This window comes from Gouania willdenowi, chromosome 3 (genome assembly GCF_900634775.1).
Source record: "Gouania willdenowi chromosome 3, fGouWil2.1, whole genome shotgun sequence".
In the NCBI taxonomy this organism is placed as follows: domain Eukaryota; kingdom Metazoa; phylum Chordata; class Actinopteri; order Blenniiformes; family Gobiesocidae; genus Gouania; species Gouania willdenowi.
Genome location: NC_041046.1, coordinates 21,190,077 through 21,208,320, shown reverse-complemented (window position 1 = coordinate 21,208,320; position 18,244 = coordinate 21,190,077). Strand labels below are relative to the sequence as shown.

Sequence of the window (18,244 nt, the reverse complement as noted above, 5' to 3'; positions counted from 1 at the left end):
TGACTCCTAAAACATACAAAATTACAGAAAAATACCTAAAATAACAAAAAAAAGAATACACAACAATGACATTAAAACATAGAAAGTGACACACAAAATAAGATCAGAACTACACAAACACACAAAATACACACTACATTATTCTAAAGCCCTTGCTTTGATATGACAGTTTTGCTGCAATAATACAGCTGTTAAAATGATCAGAATCTGAATCAGATCTACTTTATTCATCCCAGGGGGAAATTGCTTTTTTACAGATCCTCCAGAATATTGAATGAAAAAAACACTGACAGCCTTTTATTTTATTATTATATTTTTATTTATTTTTTTGTACATCGTTTCTCTTGTGTCAAGTATGGACTAACTATTTTTCTTTGAACTGTGTTCCTGTTCTAACATGTGTGGGACATCTGAGAGTTTTATCAGTAATTATTATTATTTGTCATGTTGTATGTTCTCTGTATTTAATACCTTTTACATTCTAGGTTGCCTTTTATAATGTGGCTGGCAGGGACACCAGATGAAAACTAGCCTCTTTTGTCTGACTCTGGCTCATTTACAGCTTGTCTGTTTATTAATATGAATTGCCCCTTTTTAAACCATCAATATATTAACATTCAAATGCTAAAACATATCCTGGAAATTGAGAAAATTCTCCCAAAGCTGCTTATCTAAAATGTCATAATAAGATTTCTAGAGTCTTTGACTGATGACTGTGATGGTCTATGGTAATGATCAGTGATGTGGCCCCTGGGCGGACTGTACCATTGTAGGGAGGAAGGAGGGGGAGGGTCTGAGGATCAGAGGTGATGATCTGAGACATGGTGACAGCACACTAGGACTCAGCGCTGCTTCTACTCAACACACGGCTCTGTTCGCCCGTTGGTGAGTCTTTGTTGGGCTTTTTTCTCTCTCACACTGTTACATTTATTTTTTTTATCAATTTGCAGACTTAAAATGTAACTCTTTTGAGCTTTCCTGACGTATTGGACAGTTACATGTACATTTTATTTGTAATTAACACTGTTAAAAGTGTTGCGTGGTTATGTTTAGTGTGTAGCTTAATCTATAGAAGCAGGTTATTATTACACCCCAAATAAACCTTCTTTAAAGTTTTTTTTTTTATTTATTTTTTTTTTAAAATATACGGTATATGCTTATTACGCGTTGATATCGGCTCTCTGTGTAATGTATTAACACAAAAATGTCTTATATCACTTTGTGACGCACTTTATGTGTTGGTTTTCATGGCTACAGCCACACTTTGAAATTCTCCAATTTCACACCTTTGTGTTTAAAATATCTGAATATGTAAGCTTAAGTCCTTTACTAAATGTCAAACTCAACAATATCAACTTATATTAAAAAAAAAAAAAAAAAAAACATCTTAAAATATATCATCAGTTGTTGTAAAAGAAAGAAAGAAAACAAATCAGCAGGAAAACTTGTATTTTCCTTAAAGGTTTTACTGCTTTCGTTTGCTTTTTTAAAATAAAAAATTAAAAAAAATAAATGAATTTAAAGTAGTTTGTCTAAACCTTCTCTTAACTTATTTTCCCAAATCACATTCAATTCCTTCAAGTAGCTTCAGTCAATGATTATTTTAGTAATAAATTATCTATATATTAATAATAAAAATAAATGAATAAAATAAATGAAATTAATTGATTAATCAGTTTTTGCAGTCTGTATGCTTCTTGCTATTATTCCATAACTAACAGATTTACATGACACAGAAATCCTCTTGAGTCCTTTTTAATGAAAAAAAACAAATAAACATTCAAGAATCTAACAAAATAATTTCATATTACCTTTTAAATAAATGCTTAATAATCAACATTGCCGAAATAAACACAACCACAGTGCAAAATTTAGGTAAAACCATTTGTTCAACAATAAGAAAAATAGAAAAAAATAATATAATTTAACTTGTAAATTACACAACAACTTAATGTTATTAACACAACAACTTAAATTTGACATTTTTGGCTGTGATAAAGTGCAACGCTTGTAGCTACAGTGTTTTAACGTCAGTATCTGTTAGGGGCGTGTCCAATCACAAACTAATTAAATAGCAAATATAGGTTCCTTAAAACAGGGGTCTGCAACCTGCGGCTCTGGAGCCTCATGTGGCTCTTTGACTCTTTTGCAGTGGCTCCCTATAGCTTTAAAAAAAAAACTGAAATAAAGTGTTATTTTATTTTAAACTGTTTTAAGATGCCATTTACATGATCAATATGAATCAAATTAAAACAAACATTATTCTATATCATTTTAACTGTATAGAAATCAATACAATGTGTTGTTTGAGAAGGTATTTTTTTCGGCTCCGATAGGTCCTGTTTTTGACACATAATTACAGAAATATCTCTTGCCTTGATTTAGATTGAATGTGTTTTGCAGAGAAACGTTGATATTACTGTACTCATTTTCACCACTCAGAGTTTCTAGTAGCTAGCCTGTCACAGACCTTAAACAAATATTTCTACATATGTACAGTATATACAATATCTTATACATAAGCATTTGGCAGATTCATAGCCATTGTTGCACCTTATAATTCATTTGCACCTTGTCCTACCTCCTTTGTGTAGTCTTGCTCCTTGTTTTGTGTGCGTATTATTGCTGTTTTAAATATGCCGCTCTTTGCCTTTCTAGTGACCCCTCATTGATAAATACATTTTTTTCTGATTCTGATAATGTTGAGGTGCTGCTATGAAAAGCTAAAGCTCCATGACAATGAACACACGTTAAACAGTCTCACTCTTTTTCTTTTCGGTAAACTTTTGTCACTACTTTCGCCAGGCTAATCTGACTGCTCCATTATTCTTTTAGTAACCATGGCAACAGTTCAAGAGTGCAAATAAGGGCAGCTGTGTGCCAAAGAGTGAAAATGAGCCCCAGTAGCTTTGGCAACACTAACTTAACAATAAATTGACTCAGATAATTGGCATCGACCCATTTTCTTCATCGGTTTAGACGTTTTATCGTATCTGTCCATGTTTCAAGTAAAGGGATGACAGAGAGTCTGTTGTTGTTGTTGTTGAGACATATTTGACTTGTTTTTTCTTTTCTTTTTTTTTTTTTTTTACATCATCCATGGCTATCACTTAGGTTAGGGAGCTTAAATCAACAGTTTATATCTAAAAGAGAGACTCCTGTCAGAGTGTGTGCACCTAGACAACACAAAGTTCCCTGGATTTGTGCAGATAGAGAGAACAGAAGAAACAAAAACTACTCAAGGACATGCAGTGAGATAGCACCGCCAGAACAGAAGCTGAACATTCTCTCTCATGTGTACAGTACAGAGACGGACACAGGATGTGTGTGTCTGTGACATCAATACTTGCTCAAAAGGATTTTGTTTTGGTGTGTTAGGCATGCACAGAGGTAAAAAAAAAAAAAAAAACTACAGGGAGCGACTGGATGAGGGGTTTGGCAAGGATTTTTCTCTTCAACGGGGTAGAGCATGTGCTGTGGGTGGATGAGTGTTTGGTTGGGATGTGCATCTGAATGGCTCACTGGAGGCGTGTCTCACCAGTTGGCCCAGCCGGCTATCGATCCAGTGTGTGTTGAGCAAACAGTGAATGAGAGCATTTGCTGCGGGTCACTGGTCATTGGCGCACCCACCAGAAAGCATGTGTGTGTGTGTGTGTGTGTAGCTGCAGGTCTGCATCTACGAAGCTGGATGTTTTTCTTGTTCTCCCTCTGTTGATGTTGAGTCCATGGAGAGACTGCTGGCACTGTCGATCTAATCCGTCTCTTTCTCTCGCACACGACCAATAATACACGTAAAATCACACCTTCAGCTGTGAGTGTGTGTGTAAAGAGTAGAAGGGATGAGCATGGGTGTTTGGGATTGGTATGTGGGCCTTGTTGCAGAGAAAAAGCCTGGGCTTCTTATCTAACCTCTCCCGGGATGACCTTTGACCCTGCAGGACAGGCCTTTTGTGTCCACTGAGCAAGAGCTCATAGGAGAGGGAGAGAGAGAGAGTGTGTGTGTGTGTGTGTGTGTGTGTGTATCAGAAGCATAGGCCACATCAAAGTCTTACTTAATCATTGTTATCTAGACCGACCTTTGACCCTCCGGTCATGAGACATCCATCAAGCAAAAACGCTCATCCCCTCAAAAAAGAGATTATAGATGAGTTTGCATTCATTAGACAAAGACGTAGCAAGTGTTCTTGGGTGGTATGCCTGAAAATGGGTTTATACATTTCAGCGAGTGAAGATAAAAACTCAGGTCCCCAGAGTGGTTCGAATAATTGGAAGAAAATAAAACTTTGGTGATGAAGCTACACTACAGGTTTGTGTGAGGTGGTGTGTTTGAGGGTGGTTGTGTGAAGGGGGTCCGAGGTGTTGTAAAACACCACAATAGTGTCCCTCTCCCCAGGGTGAAAGAGAGACAGAAGAGAAAGAGGCGGGGAAGGAAGAGGTGGGGGATGAAAGGGTCTCCCACTTCCATGTCAAGGAGATGAAAAGGAAGAGGGGGTAGTGAGGAAGGACGATTGGCAAAGTTGCCTTCTTAAAAATCTGTTTTTAGTTGGGTTTTAGGTTACATTTTTATCACACATCTGCCTTTGTATGTTGTTGGCCTTTTTTGTTTTGTGTGACGCATTTGTTGCAGATTGACAAGTATACATATAGACTGAACAATACAAAATCCCTACACAAAGACCCATTGTGAGTTTGAAACACTGATTGACACATTTGGTCGAAACACACAATCAATTTCTGTCCAACATCCTAAATACTGCCAAAAGTCTGTACAATATGAATCATGAAAATGAAAGTTTTCTTCTCCGTAGCTGCCCAAAAAGAGACAAATTCATCAGTCTGGGGATTTTGTAATGATGCTTTGGAACCTCTTTTTCCCTCTGTCTCCTCTTTCAGTGGCTTTAAAAAGTTCAATCTGCCCTTTGGTACGAGGTGTGATTACTTCCTCTTTGCTAAAGCCATGTTATGACAGGGCTTTTTTTGTTTTTTTACCCTATTACTTTCTCAGCAAGGTGATGCAAGCCATTAAACCTCCCGCTTCTTTACATATGAAAGCACAAAAGTATCCGTTGTGTGTATCCAAGAGAAAGGGACTGTTTCTATGTTTCCAGCACGAGTTCCCAGTTATCAGATGGAGGGAATGTGCAGGAGAGAAAGTAAAACTAAAAAAGAAACACATTTCAGCAATAATATAGCAACTACAGCGTTGAGCCAGATAATTGTGAAAATCTGGCAAAGATTGATGATATCTGGTGCTTGGCTGAGGTTTGCGCTCTCTGAATGCTCTTGTAGGTTGTGTTTGCGTGTTAAACACAGTCCTTTAAGAACGAATGTGAAATGTCATCTTTTAAAAGGCGTTTCCTGCATCTTTTCTTGATAGATTATCAGAATCTCTTGTCAGTTTGATTTCCTTAAGTGGTTTCTGATGTTTTTTTCTTTTCTTTTTGATTTGTGCTTCAAGACTTAAGAATGAATGAAGCCTTTTTGATTAGGCAATTAACTAAAACTTTAGTCTAATAGATCATAGCGTCTATGTATTTTTTTATTTTATACTGGGAATATTGAGTCTGACATGTTTTTCCAGCTAATTGAGACAACTAGGATTTGAAAGATACAAAATGAAAGACACAAAACTATAAGTTTTTCCCACACACATAATTTAAAAAACCATGACTGTTAGGTTGATTGAAGTCTCTAAATTGGGACTGAATGTGTGTGTGAGTAGTTGTCTGTCTGTGTTGCCCTCCGATGGATTGGCGCCCTGTCCGGGGTGTACCCTTGCCTAACGCCCAGTGTGACCCCCGCGACCCTTAAAAACTGGAACAAGCGGGTCAGAAAATGGATGGATGGATGTATTTTTGTTTTTTTTTTGCTATTGTAAAGGAGTGTAACACAAGAGACACAAAGATTTGCCCAACTTAAAGTATGGATGCCAGTCTTGTCTTTGACTGTCTTGGTTGAAATCAAACTATAGTGAAGACAACACACTGAGCGAGTGAGCTTTAAGTCTGAAATCTGATGGACTTGTCACATTAAGCCTGACCTGCAGGTTGCTGACTGGTCAAGAACCCTAATGCTACCAGGGTTGTCAGTCAGTCATGTATGGCTTCTTTTGTGTGGCTGTGTGTGCTTGTGTGTGCGCATGTGTCTGTGTGCGTGTGTGTGTGTGTGTGTGTGTGTGTGTGTGTGTGTGTGTGTGTGTGTGTGTGTGTGTGTGTGTGTGTGTGTGTGTGTGTGTGTGTGTGTGTGTGTGTGTGTGAGTAATAGCATATGGGAAGTAGCAGGTTTAGAGAAAGGGGATTAGTTTGGCATTTATAATCCCACTGTGTTATTTCCCTGCTTCCTGGCCCGGTTTACTGCATACGTCTTCTTCGTCTTTCATAAGTTAAGATTTACTGTGACCCAGTCCTTAAAAAACATTTAACATTATTTTAGAAGTAAATGAGACAAGTGGAGCAGAGACAGAAATACAGGAGAGAAAGTAGGAAAAACTGAGTGAGGGAGTAGCGTCCAGGTCAGGTTGCCCTGACACTGTCAGTGCAGCTGATGTTATATTATGCTGTCTGGATGCATGCCACTGTCTCTCTCTCTCTGTGTGTGTGTGTGTGTGTGTGTGTGTGTGTGTGTGTGTGTGTGTGTGTGCGTGCGTGCGTGCGTGCGTGCGTGCGTGTGTGTGCGTGTGTGTGGAACTGTGTGCTTCTGCGTGATTCAAAGTGTCTCAGACATTTCGTGCCTGTTGATCATCAAGTGTGGATATTGTGTTCCACTACACACTCTGTTTTTTACATTTGCCATTTGTTCTTGTTGTTGACTTTTTTCCCCTCAACATCACTGCTGTTACAACTAGGGTTTGGGTGAAGGGAGCCAGTCAACATGATGAATGATATTGTTGTGGTCAGTGGACCAGATGTGTGTGGTTTTCTGTTATATTGACATCTAAATAAATGCTTGAGGACTATCCGCACCACTGCTGTTATACAAAGAGAGAGAAAAGGAGACATTTAATGGGGTTGCTGGGAATCTCTGGCAACTGGTGAGGGGTATAGGTCTACCTAAGGTTTAAGGTGACACTTTCAATAATCGCTGGCACTGCCACCTTTTCACTTTAACCTGTTGAATGTTCAACTAAATGTGATCATCAGGCTATTTTAAATTTTGGGCAACAATCTGAAGATGTACTATGAAAGAGGATTTCGTACCAAGAAATCAAGAGAATCATTTTTACTTGCTACCATCTCCACTAACCATTATCTGTGCATTCCAAAGCGTCCACGAAGGCCATCCAGCTCTTAAAGGTGCAGTCTGCAACTCGCGCAGCAGCCTCCGCGTGGGCTGCTGTAAGTGACACTGTGTTGTTGCTGCTGCTGCTGAGGTGTGTGCACATTGAGAGAGAGAAGCACTGCAGTAATATGCTTTTAACAGTGCATGTTATATTACCGTGATGTTGTTGTCTGACTAACGTTAGCGGGGGACTTTAGGAAGTTTGGAGGCAGGGCAAGAGAGCAGCGGGGAGGGACGGCGAGAGAGGGATCTGAGAGTTGCGGACTGCACCTTTAACAACTCATTGAGTTAAGGCTTGATATGTGTTTTTAAATGTTTAGATGTCTGTGTGCAACTTCAAATTGAGCTATAACTCGTAAATTATTTTCATGTTAACTCACAATCTGCAGGATTACCTTAATTCAGTTATTGTACTATTGGGTTATTTTAAAGAGGAGGTATAATGATAAAAGGGCCCGTATTATGAAAAACATCACTTTATAATGGTTTTGCTACAGTGATATACATCCCTTTAGCCTCATTCAGAGGGCCAAAGTTGAAAAAGTTCTGTTTCCGCCCCTTGTTATTCCACATTTTGTAAAAAGTCAGCTCCAAAGGGGCAAGTTAGATTTTCCCCATCTCGTGACGTCACACACCAGGAACTATTCCTTGTTTCGCCTTTGAGATCAGACGTCTTTGTGACACAATGCGACGCAGCGGTTGGAGAAAACAGTGGACTATCACCTTGAATGGATTCTCATTCTAAATCTGATGGCTTCTGACAACTTTCAGACTTATGAGGTCCATCTGTCCAGTTTCTGTCCAGTTTCTGTCTGATTTCATTCTGGTTAATGAGATGAACGTTTATCCAAAAGTCACAGACAAATCAAGGAAAAACACATTTATTAAATCAAGATCAAATTCTACACACATAATGACGACGTGGGCTAAAGGCTAGGTGGTAACATCTGATCTTTTTCAGAAGCTGCAATGCAATGTAAGGCTGAAGTTGACTAAAGACCAACTGAAGAATAAGGACTTTCTTGCAGGACTCCAATGGGGAACTCTTATGCAGGCCAGCTGCGCACCACACGGTTCGAGGAGGTCCTCCATAACTCCATTGAGGCATCTCTACGATCGAATACAGTCGTGCCTCGTCCAGTCTTCTCTCAGCTTTACCTGGAGACAGACCAGCCTTTGGCTCCTAATGGTGGGTGGGATGGACACATGGTGGGTTCAATGAGTGATTTGTATGTTTGAAGCTGAGCATTGTGATTTCAGACAAACGTATTATTAAAGCTGATATCCGGAGTTTCGGAGAAATCTATGTTTGTGTATGATTCTTTTGAAATGCGAAAAAATAGCTAACTAGTCTTTTACTATGGTCTAGTGCTGGTGGTCATTCATATACATTAATATATATAAGTCCCTCCTTCATCCTATAGACTCCTATACAAATGAGTGCGCCCAGCCAATAGGCTTTGACTTCCTGTTTTTGAAACTGTCAATCAAAGTGAATACTGAACTGTGCCGCGCGTCACAACAGCAAACAGATAAATATGATTTTGGCTCTTACCTGACCCATAGTCCTTTATCAATGCGACCTGATGCAACCTTATTATGTTCTGCGATGCGCATGTAAAAAAGTAGAGGCGTGGCTTCTGGTAGATTGCAGGGGGAGAAAGTGGAGCTGTTGAGGGCGAGACATCGAGACGTCCTCTCAGAAACTCTGCATATCAGCTTTAAGTTCTGCTGTGTGGGTCACAGGTGCTAAATCCCGAGAAAAATACAAGTGTGCGTGTGCGTGCGTGGGTGTATTTCCTACAGGTCGCACAGAGAATGATGAAGAAGAAGAGAAGAGTTCTGAATCTAACAGTCCCCCCATACCTTACCAGATGAAACCCCCACCTGAGGGATGCTGCACCACAGATGGTGTGTATTTTAATTTGAATGCAGATATATACAGTCCACATACAATATAACACAATGTTTCTATGATTTGTTTAAACTGTAGTTTAATTGTATTTATTTTGGGGTTTTTTTATAGCCTGTTTAAGACCATTGCATTTGGAACTGTATAAAACATGATTTCCCAGTATGGTACAAAATGTATTTTGGTGTATTTTGGTGACTTTTCGATATGGATGGGGTTTGCGTGTTTCTGTTCTGTTAGGGCCCTGTGTCCTTCAATTTCTTTTCACCATCTTTGTTGAAAATTTGTTTCATGCAGGCTTTTGTCAGGCAGGAAAAGACCTGCGTTTGTCCTCTCTTGCCTCTGATCCACTGGATTTGCCGCCGGGCTTTTCCCTTGTTGGAATAAAATCATCCTCCATCCCTGACAACCTGCTGGTTTGTGCCGTAGACCGACGCTTCCTGCCTGATGAACGGGGACACAATGCACTGTTAGGTATAGACAAATGACTGATGTTTGTTATTTTAATTATTCAGATAATCTAGTTAGTTTGCATATGGATGAACAGTTATCTTCTGAAGTGTATGTGGTTATCACTGACATGTCAGGGTTTTCTCCCTCCAGGATTTTCAGGAAACTGTTTGGGTTGTGGAGAAAAAGGTTTCCGCTACTTCACAGAATTTTCCAACCACATTAACCTGAAGCTCAGCACTCAGCCCAAAAAGCAGAAGCACTTGAAGTACCACCTGTGCCGAAACAACCAGGGTGTGCTGGTGAGAGGGGCTCCCATCTACTGGCGTGGAAATGGTAGGACTGCTAGTCATCAATGGAATTCTGAAGTCATTAAAGTTATAAAAAAAAAAAACACTGTTTCTCGGTGTTTAGTGGATGTCTGTATTTCCTGTTTTCAAAAGATGAATATGTGGTGTCAGCAGGATTGGGATCAGTTATATTTGTAACCTTGTAATTAATAATGAAATACAATTATGGCGTAAATATAATTGTAATTGTATTTTTTTTTTTTAATCTGTTGCTGTCGCAATTGTAATTAGATTGTAATTTAGTTTAAATAATTGACTTTATAATTGTCATTGCCATGAAAATTCTATTAAAACTATCATTTAAAATTTAGGACCCATTATCATAACAGACGCTAACACAAGAGGAAGATTAACTTTCATTATTTATTTCAGGCTCAGTAATTGTGATTAATTGTAATTTAACTTTGGTAATTGAGAACGCAATTGTAATTTAACTTTAGTAATTGAGAACATAATTGTAATTTACTTTGAGAATAAAAAAAATATTGTGATTCAATTGTAATTGGAAAAAAAGCTGGTCACTGTAATTGTAATTGAATTGTAATTTAACATGGGTAATTAAACATTTAATTGTAACTGAAAAATTTGGATTAATTTAATTTAATCTATGCTGACAATGCAGATAGTCCAAGTGTGTAATCATTTGGTTACGTGTTTTGGTCCATGCAAACATAAAAAATAAGAAAATACTAGAAATACTAGATAATTTTTTAGCTTCTTTGGTTTAAGGTTTAACTCTGTTTCTAATATTTAGTCAAACAATACGTTAAGTGTTAACCCACACACAAATTTGATCTGTAAGTCAAATATTTGTCTATCCCCTGAATTGTTTTTCAGACGGCAGGATGAGGCAGACGGCCTCCAGTCTCTCAGAAAACCACTTGTCATCAAACGAATTGCAACCAAACCTGACGTCGACTCTCCCTCCAAACCCACAGGGCAACAACGGTAGCAGATCACAATACTCATTTGATTTGAAAAGTGTTAGTACAGGATTAGTTAAATCTGTTTTTAATAAATATGTAGCTTTTACAAATAGGAAAAGAAAGAAATATGTGTTTGAAAGTTTTTCTGTATCCCTGACTGTTCCAGGACTACAACTATCTGACATCCCACCCACTCTGACAAATGGCAGCCATGCTGCTAGTTCTGTAGCTCAACCTCCTTCCCAGTCAGGACCAGGCAGACCCTCAGGTACACAGACATGTTTCATTTTGTTTATATGCATAGATGGGATTTTCATCAGTGTGAGTTGAAAATCTTAAGAGATTGTATGACATGTTTCCAGCAATTATTGCACTGCTTACAGCTTTTACAGTGTTTTAGATATTAAAGGTCCAGTATTATGCTATTTTTCACCCTTCTCCTTTTGTTCTAAGAACCCCAACAACATAGTATTTGAGGTTTGTTTTCCCAAACTCACCTGTTTTCTGGAGTTCTGAAAAGTCACTTTCATAGCGCTCCTAAAACAGGCTGTTTTTTGGGCCTGCATGCATAAGGATGAGTGGGCGTTTATCACCGCAGCAATACTACTAGCTCCTCCTTACCTATTCTGACCCACAGGAATAGTCAATTTAAGACGATAGTCCACGGTTTTGTCTGACCGCTGTGTCACATTGGGTCAGAAACACGTCAGATCATTCCATAAAGGTGATACAAGGTGGAATTATGCCAACTAAAAATGAAACTGATTGTTAGCGCTCTTTGGTTTAAATGAATAAATTAAATATATATATACATATATGTTATACACATAGGAGCAGTGGGCAGCCACAGTGTGGCAGTTGGTTGCTAAGGGACTTGCTCAACATCCCACAGTGATGTTGCGGGTGAGATTCAAACCAGTGACCCTGCGATTACAAGCACTCTTCCTTAACCACTTGGCCACCACTCCCCACTCATCCCCACTTATCTGTATACTGGATTATCTACTGAACATAAAGATATTAACTGTGATATCAACCTTTCTTTGCCATGTTTGTTTTACCTGTGAGATAGTTTGGGAGGGAGGAGCTCACATTCTTATAAGGTAGGAGGAGCTAGGATTGTCAAGAGGAAGAGTTTCCGCGTTATGACATCACAACGCAAGAAAAATCCAACTCGCCCATTTTTACAAAATGTGGACTAGCAAGGAGGGCGGAAACAGAACTTTTTCAACCTTAGCCCTCTGAATGAGGCTAAAAGGAATGTATATGACTGTAGAAAAACCATTATTAAGGATTTCTTTTCATAATACTGCTCCTTTTACAGTTCTTCCAAGTGAGAACTACTGCAGTTATAAATTCTGACATACCTAATTACAACAATAGGATGCCATTAAGAGGCAGATATAAGTTGTATGTGTTTTTTTAAGACTTTACACTACAGCTTTTCCATCTGATTCTTGTCTAGGTTAGGCCCTGTTTACACAACGTTTTGCTTCTTTTTCCCTTTTTGTTTCCAAGAAGTTCCACATTCACACAGCAACATTTTTTAAAACGATCTCCATTTACATCAGACCCTGGGAAACACCCAAAATGATATATACATGCCAGATCAATAGATGGTAGTGTGATTTCACAATGAACCAAAATAAGCACATGCATAGAGGCACTTCCCCCAAACACTAGTAAGAGTAGAGCTTTAATCGGACCTAGCCTGACAAGAATGAGTCAACCCTGTCATTCCAGCCTCCATTAAGCCCATCAGCATCCATTTGTGCATATTTCTCCCGCTAATCGAAACACATCACCTGACCGTTCATTTACCGCGCAGCGTCCAATCCAACCAGTGTCTGTGTTAAAAAGATAGAAATTAAGCCGGACCCCGGGTTCGGGCAAATATTTAAAGCTCTAAGTACGAGTGCAGCACTGTGATTGTGGTCAGAATATGGTGCTGGCATGAAATACGTCTCTGCTGAACCAAGTAATGATGAAGTAAATCAACACTTTGTTGGAGAAGTTCAGTTAAATTTCAAAGAGTGATGCACATGAACAGTGCTGCCCGTGACAGAAAGTGTTGGTTCCCTGTTTACACGTAGACGAAGAGTTTTCAAAAACTTTCACTATGCAGTCCATTTTTTAAAAGTTCAGTTTTCAAGCACCAAAACGGCGTTGCAGAGTAAACTGACTGCCGTGTCTGTTCTCATGAAGCCCCTCCCATGTTTTATTCTTTCACACCTTTGAAAGGACAAGCTCCTGCCACCAGCAGCCAACACAGTGTGTGTGAGTGTGTGTTATAACACCCCTGCTATACAAGAATGCATTGTATGTCGTCTTTGTTTTGCCCACACTGGGGGCACTAAAGCTTTGCTTCCCGCTACTCCCCCATGTCTGTCTCCCTCCCTCTTCCTCAACCTGTCACCTCCATAAACCAAGGTTGTAAAATTCCCTCACTGTCTCGTCCTTTTCTGTCTGAATAAAAGGTTTCCTTCCTGTCTGTGTTCTTCTTTTTTTTAAACATGGCCCTTTTAACAACGGGGCCTTTCATGTGATTTACCCATTTCAACAGCAACTTCAGAGGAAGAGGCAGATTAATGCTTGACTAAAATACGACACTAGTCTAGTCACTTTATCAACACCCTCCTAAACAGCACTCACTGGTTAATCTGCTCCTCTCTCTGTGAAACAATAATAATAAAAAAAAAAACAACAACAACTTTTTAACTTTAGAAACTTTCACTTTATGGTTATATTTGAATACCTATTATGTTTGTTCTTCAGTAAACGCAAAGGAATTTGTGTATGATATAATTTTATTTTAGGGTTATTATTTTAAGGGTTTTGGAAAATGTAGTGCTGTCTAAAAAAAAGTCTAATAATATATCTATTTGTTCCCTGCAGGGCCTCATTCTAATGCTGCACCTCCTAAAAAGAGACACAAAGGCTGGTCACCTGAATCGTCAGCCACCAATCAGCCTGAGAGCACGATAAAGACGCCTTCATCTTCATCGATTTCATCATTTTTACCAGTGTCCTCTGTCATCACTAACGGAGTCAGATCAGGTACACACGCGTTAAATTTGTCACTGATTCGAAATCAAGCAAAGTTGTAAATGTGTTTGTAGGAGATTGTCTGTTTTAGCTTCTTTGATGGAGAGATACTGTGTTGTTTTGCAGTCTAGGGGTGTCTTGTAAGTTGTAAAAACATTTCCGTGTTTCTTTTAATTTTCAAAATCAGAGACTGGAGTTGTGCCGAATTCATCACAGGGGTCCTCCACATCTCTTCCACCTCCACAGCTGACTGTATCAGTGCCTGATCTGCTCCTACAGACCTGTAGATTGCAACCTGTCATTTTTAAAGGTTGGAAAACTTAATATTTGACTAATGTATTGTAACATTGTCTTTTTTTTTTTTTTTTGTTAATCTGTTTAAATCGAACAGTTACACAGGGACTACAACAGAATATACAGGTGTAGTTTATCGCTCTTATAAAGAATAAAAAGGAAACAAACATTGAGGGCACAAATTGCAAGCAAGAGTCAACTATAACAGGCATGAAATGATTCAACAATAAATCGATTAAGAAAATGAGTTGATGCAAATTATTATATTTTTTGAAGCATCACTGCCCTTATTTTCACTGTTGAACTGTTGCTTAGAAAATGATAGCAATGATTACTTGAAAATAATGTACTATTATTCTGCTAAATATTTAAAGGAAGCTATATTTGTTATTAAACTATTTTGGAATGACACTCATAGCTACAAGCATTGCACATTGGCCACAATTACATTGTGTTTTTTTTAAATTTGGAATTAGTTATTCTTAATTAAATAATTCGGAATTAAAGTGTTCTGCTTCATGTTTACATGGAAATAGTAATTCCCGAATTGAGGTTTACAGCCTATGGATGCAGTACGGGGCAGAATTTACCACCGCTTGGTGAAGCCTGTTCCATTTACCACGTTTACCGAGGTCCGTGTGTGTTTAATAAGTTTGTGTGTGTCCATGTGAAAGTTTGCATGCTAATGCTTCCATTCATCCACTCTTTTCATGATATCCATGTATTCTAAAATTCTTATTAAATAGTCTCAGTTGGAGTCTGGGCGGCCATCCTGGATTATGTCATCATCGCAGTAAATCGCGCATGCACAGAACAACCGGAATTAACTTAAAGGGTAACTAAGTGTTTACAAGAAAGAAGAATTATCTAATTCGGAATTAAAATTGGAATAAACCAGCCACCTAATTCGGCTTTAAAAAGGAATTAAAGCTCCCATGTTAACGTGGCCATTATTACAGCCAAAAAAGACTGCAAAATGTGCAATTTCTCTTACATAATTAATTGATTAAGAAATTGATTGCCAAAATAATGGTTTACTGCAGCCCTAAACAATAATATTTCCTGGTTTGTGGTAAGAATTGTGACCAATGATTATCTAAAGATAATTAGCATTTTTATTTTGAAGTTGAGGGACAGACTTGCTGGCAGTTGTAAATCACTAAGTTAAACAACAGGTCAGATAGGAGAAAAGGATTCATATGGATTAAAAGCATTTTAAAGTCCAACAATGTAGTTTATGGCATTTAAAGTCTCTAACAACGTTACTCCACCTTTGCTGATTGTCTGTGTTCCCGTGGCCGGTGGAAGCCAATGTTGTTGCGGGGAGGAGGGCGAGTAGATTATCACAACAACCGCTCAATCCAACGCTTTATATCCAGACAAGCGCACACTGAGCGCAGGGTTTGCTCGTTCTTTGTTCCAACCACTGCTTTTCTCGATGCATCGCTACAAACAACCGACTTATGGGTCTACAGACCACCCGCGGTGTCCACCATGTTGTAAACAAACAAAGCTCTGAGCTGCTACGGGAAGCAAGAGGGTCAAATATCATAGGCTGCTGGTCCTTTAAAACGTTTTTACTGGCTTTTATTTTGTAAACCTTTGAATTTGATATTGTCAGTTTTATAATTCCCGAGTCACTGTGTTTTTGGCACTTGACACATGTGTATATTATGTACATTATATTAAGAATGTTATTTTGTCGAATTAATGTTAAATCCCCCCAACCCCGCCGCAAACTCCGCGTATGAACAATATCTTCACATTTTCTCCCACACCTCCAATAAAACAAGACGGAGTACATAAAAAATGAAATAATTTCTGATCTAAGAGATTACAAGCAACCTGCAATTACACGTCATATTTTATCAGTCCTCTTCATCTCGACTGCATCATTTGCCTTGCTAGTCTGTCTGCATATCCACAGCAGACATGTTTCCAGACATGTTCTGACATCATTTTAATACATACAGCACTAAACCGTTGCTTAGGTTGCTCCAGAGGATGTGGAAACACTCTTCACTATGCCCTCTAATTTCTGATTAACCCCTGGGTGTCTTTGTGCATGTATTTATTGTCATGATTTGCGACACTCCCGCGCTCCCCAGAGTGCTAAATATTTGGTGGGCATGCTAACAGGGAGTTAGTGTATTAGAGCAGTGATTCCAACCAGGGGTACAAGCTTAATTAGGTTATAATATGTATACCAATACTACCTTTATTTTTTTTTAATGAAATACAGCAAGAAAGTGTCAGACACTCAGTGAAGTCGCTGACAGTTAAAAAAAGATACATCTCAGACAGACAGACACAACGTGCTCTACCAAGCACCACGTCTGAACGAACCCATGTTTACCAGAACTCTACTGGTTGATAAATATGTACAAACAGAAGTCAAAACAAACCTGGAGCTGAAGAAACCCTAAACGTTAACGGAAAAGACCCACAAACCTGAGTGACTGAGCAGAGACAAAGCTGTGTGAGTGTATGTCAGTGAGCAGAGCGTGTGTGTGTGTAGGGGAGGGGTGCTCTGATTAGTCTACAGAACGTAGACACAGTCAGCGCCGATGAGGATTGTCACTCAATCTTGACTCGTATTACTTGTATATAACTTGTACTATGCAAAAGTGCTTTATCCGTATCGGATACTCGTTTCAGCCGAGTATCCGGCTCAACCCTACTGGGAACCACTGTAATAGAGAGAAGGAAAGATTTGTTGAAATTATATGTCACATGCCAATTTTACACAGTTCACACAAATTAACTTTGATCAGATTCTATATTTGAAAAAAATGTCATGTGAATCTGTTGTAAAGTATTTACTGTTGAACCTAAATGGGCTCATTCCTCATTGACTCTTTCTTTTAAACAGGTCACGGCCCTCTTCCACAGTTAACAGGCAATGTGGGTGAAGTGCTCATTAGTTCTCTGCTTCAGAGCTGTTACTTGAGCGCACAGACACTCCCCAGAGTCTACCAGCATTATGGACCATCACCTATTCAACCGCTGTCCACAGAGATGCAGATTCTGCTCACTGTTTACTACCTTGTTCAACTGGGTCAGTGTTCAAACTATTATTGCAAGTCATGATATATGAAATAATCATCATTGAAACAGAGTCATCATTGTTATAATAATAGATAAAGTGATCTATCAACAGCGAGCACCACATTTGATGTTTTAAATCCTATTGATTAGAAATAAATGTGAAAGATTCAAGGTTTAATAGCTGCCACATTTTTAATACTTACATTTTAAAGTATATTGTTTCTCCCAAGGCCCTGATCAGGTCCCTCTGATCGAAGATTTGGAGCAAATATTCATGCGGTCCTGGAGGGAGTCCCATCTCAGTGAGATCAGACAGTATCAGCAGCCTCAAACATCAGGAATCCAGGGGAGGCACTATGGCATAGAGGTCAGATATGACAAGAGAAAATGTTCCAATCTAATACATACATTTCTAGAATAGAAGTCGAAACAAGTTTGTTTCAGCTTAAGTTATACAGTGAAGCTCGGTTTCTTAAAAGAAAAATACTGAAAGGCGACAGGTTATGACCAAAACACTTTCCAACTAATTGTTGACTTTGTTTCCAGACCACCTCGACCTTTCCTGGGCTCCCTCAGCACCTCTCTTTGCCTTCCCAAAGCCAACAGCCGCTGACTTCCAGCCAGCTTCCTTGGCTCGCTCAACTTGCTGCATCTTCCTGTGGAGAGAGCGTGTTGTTGTTAGCGGAAAATGTAGAATCTTTAGCTCAAGGCCTCCAGCAAATGTTCAGCAGGTTAATGGAAGGGCGGCTTGAAAACACCAACTATGTAGTGATCATCGTAACTGCAGCGAGACAAGAAACACAGTCGTGCGTGGTCGTCACAGGTAAGAGAATACAGATTGTGGTAAACTTGCTTTGATTTTAAAGAGTAGCTAAACCACAAACCACTTTTTTATGCTGAAAAACAAATGTATTTGTGTATGAAGTGGTGTAGTTGTTTGA

General features: G+C 38.9%; 1 protein-coding gene across 1 annotated transcript in view; it reads left to right on the top strand.

Moving 5' to 3' along the window:
• Positions 1 to 816: 816 nt before the first annotated feature.
• greb1 (growth regulating estrogen receptor binding 1) overlaps positions 817 to 18,244 on the top strand; it is a 28,036-nt gene continuing 10,608 nt past the window's right edge. Inside the window, exons 1-12 of the mRNA XM_028437153.1 lie at positions 817 to 885; positions 8,307 to 8,467; positions 9,085 to 9,189; positions 9,488 to 9,664; positions 9,794 to 9,976; positions 10,828 to 10,938; positions 11,083 to 11,184; positions 13,812 to 13,973; positions 14,149 to 14,271; positions 17,128 to 17,313; positions 17,534 to 17,670; positions 17,850 to 18,126. Coding sequence (XP_028292954.1) covers positions 8,314 to 8,467; positions 9,085 to 9,189; positions 9,488 to 9,664; positions 9,794 to 9,976; positions 10,828 to 10,938; positions 11,083 to 11,184; positions 13,812 to 13,973; positions 14,149 to 14,271; positions 17,128 to 17,313; positions 17,534 to 17,670; positions 17,850 to 18,126 — 1,717 coding nt within the window. The 5' untranslated portion in view covers positions 817 to 885; positions 8,307 to 8,313. The remainder of the gene's footprint in view (positions 886 to 8,306; positions 8,468 to 9,084; positions 9,190 to 9,487; positions 9,665 to 9,793; positions 9,977 to 10,827; positions 10,939 to 11,082; positions 11,185 to 13,811; positions 13,974 to 14,148; positions 14,272 to 17,127; positions 17,314 to 17,533; positions 17,671 to 17,849; positions 18,127 to 18,244) is intronic.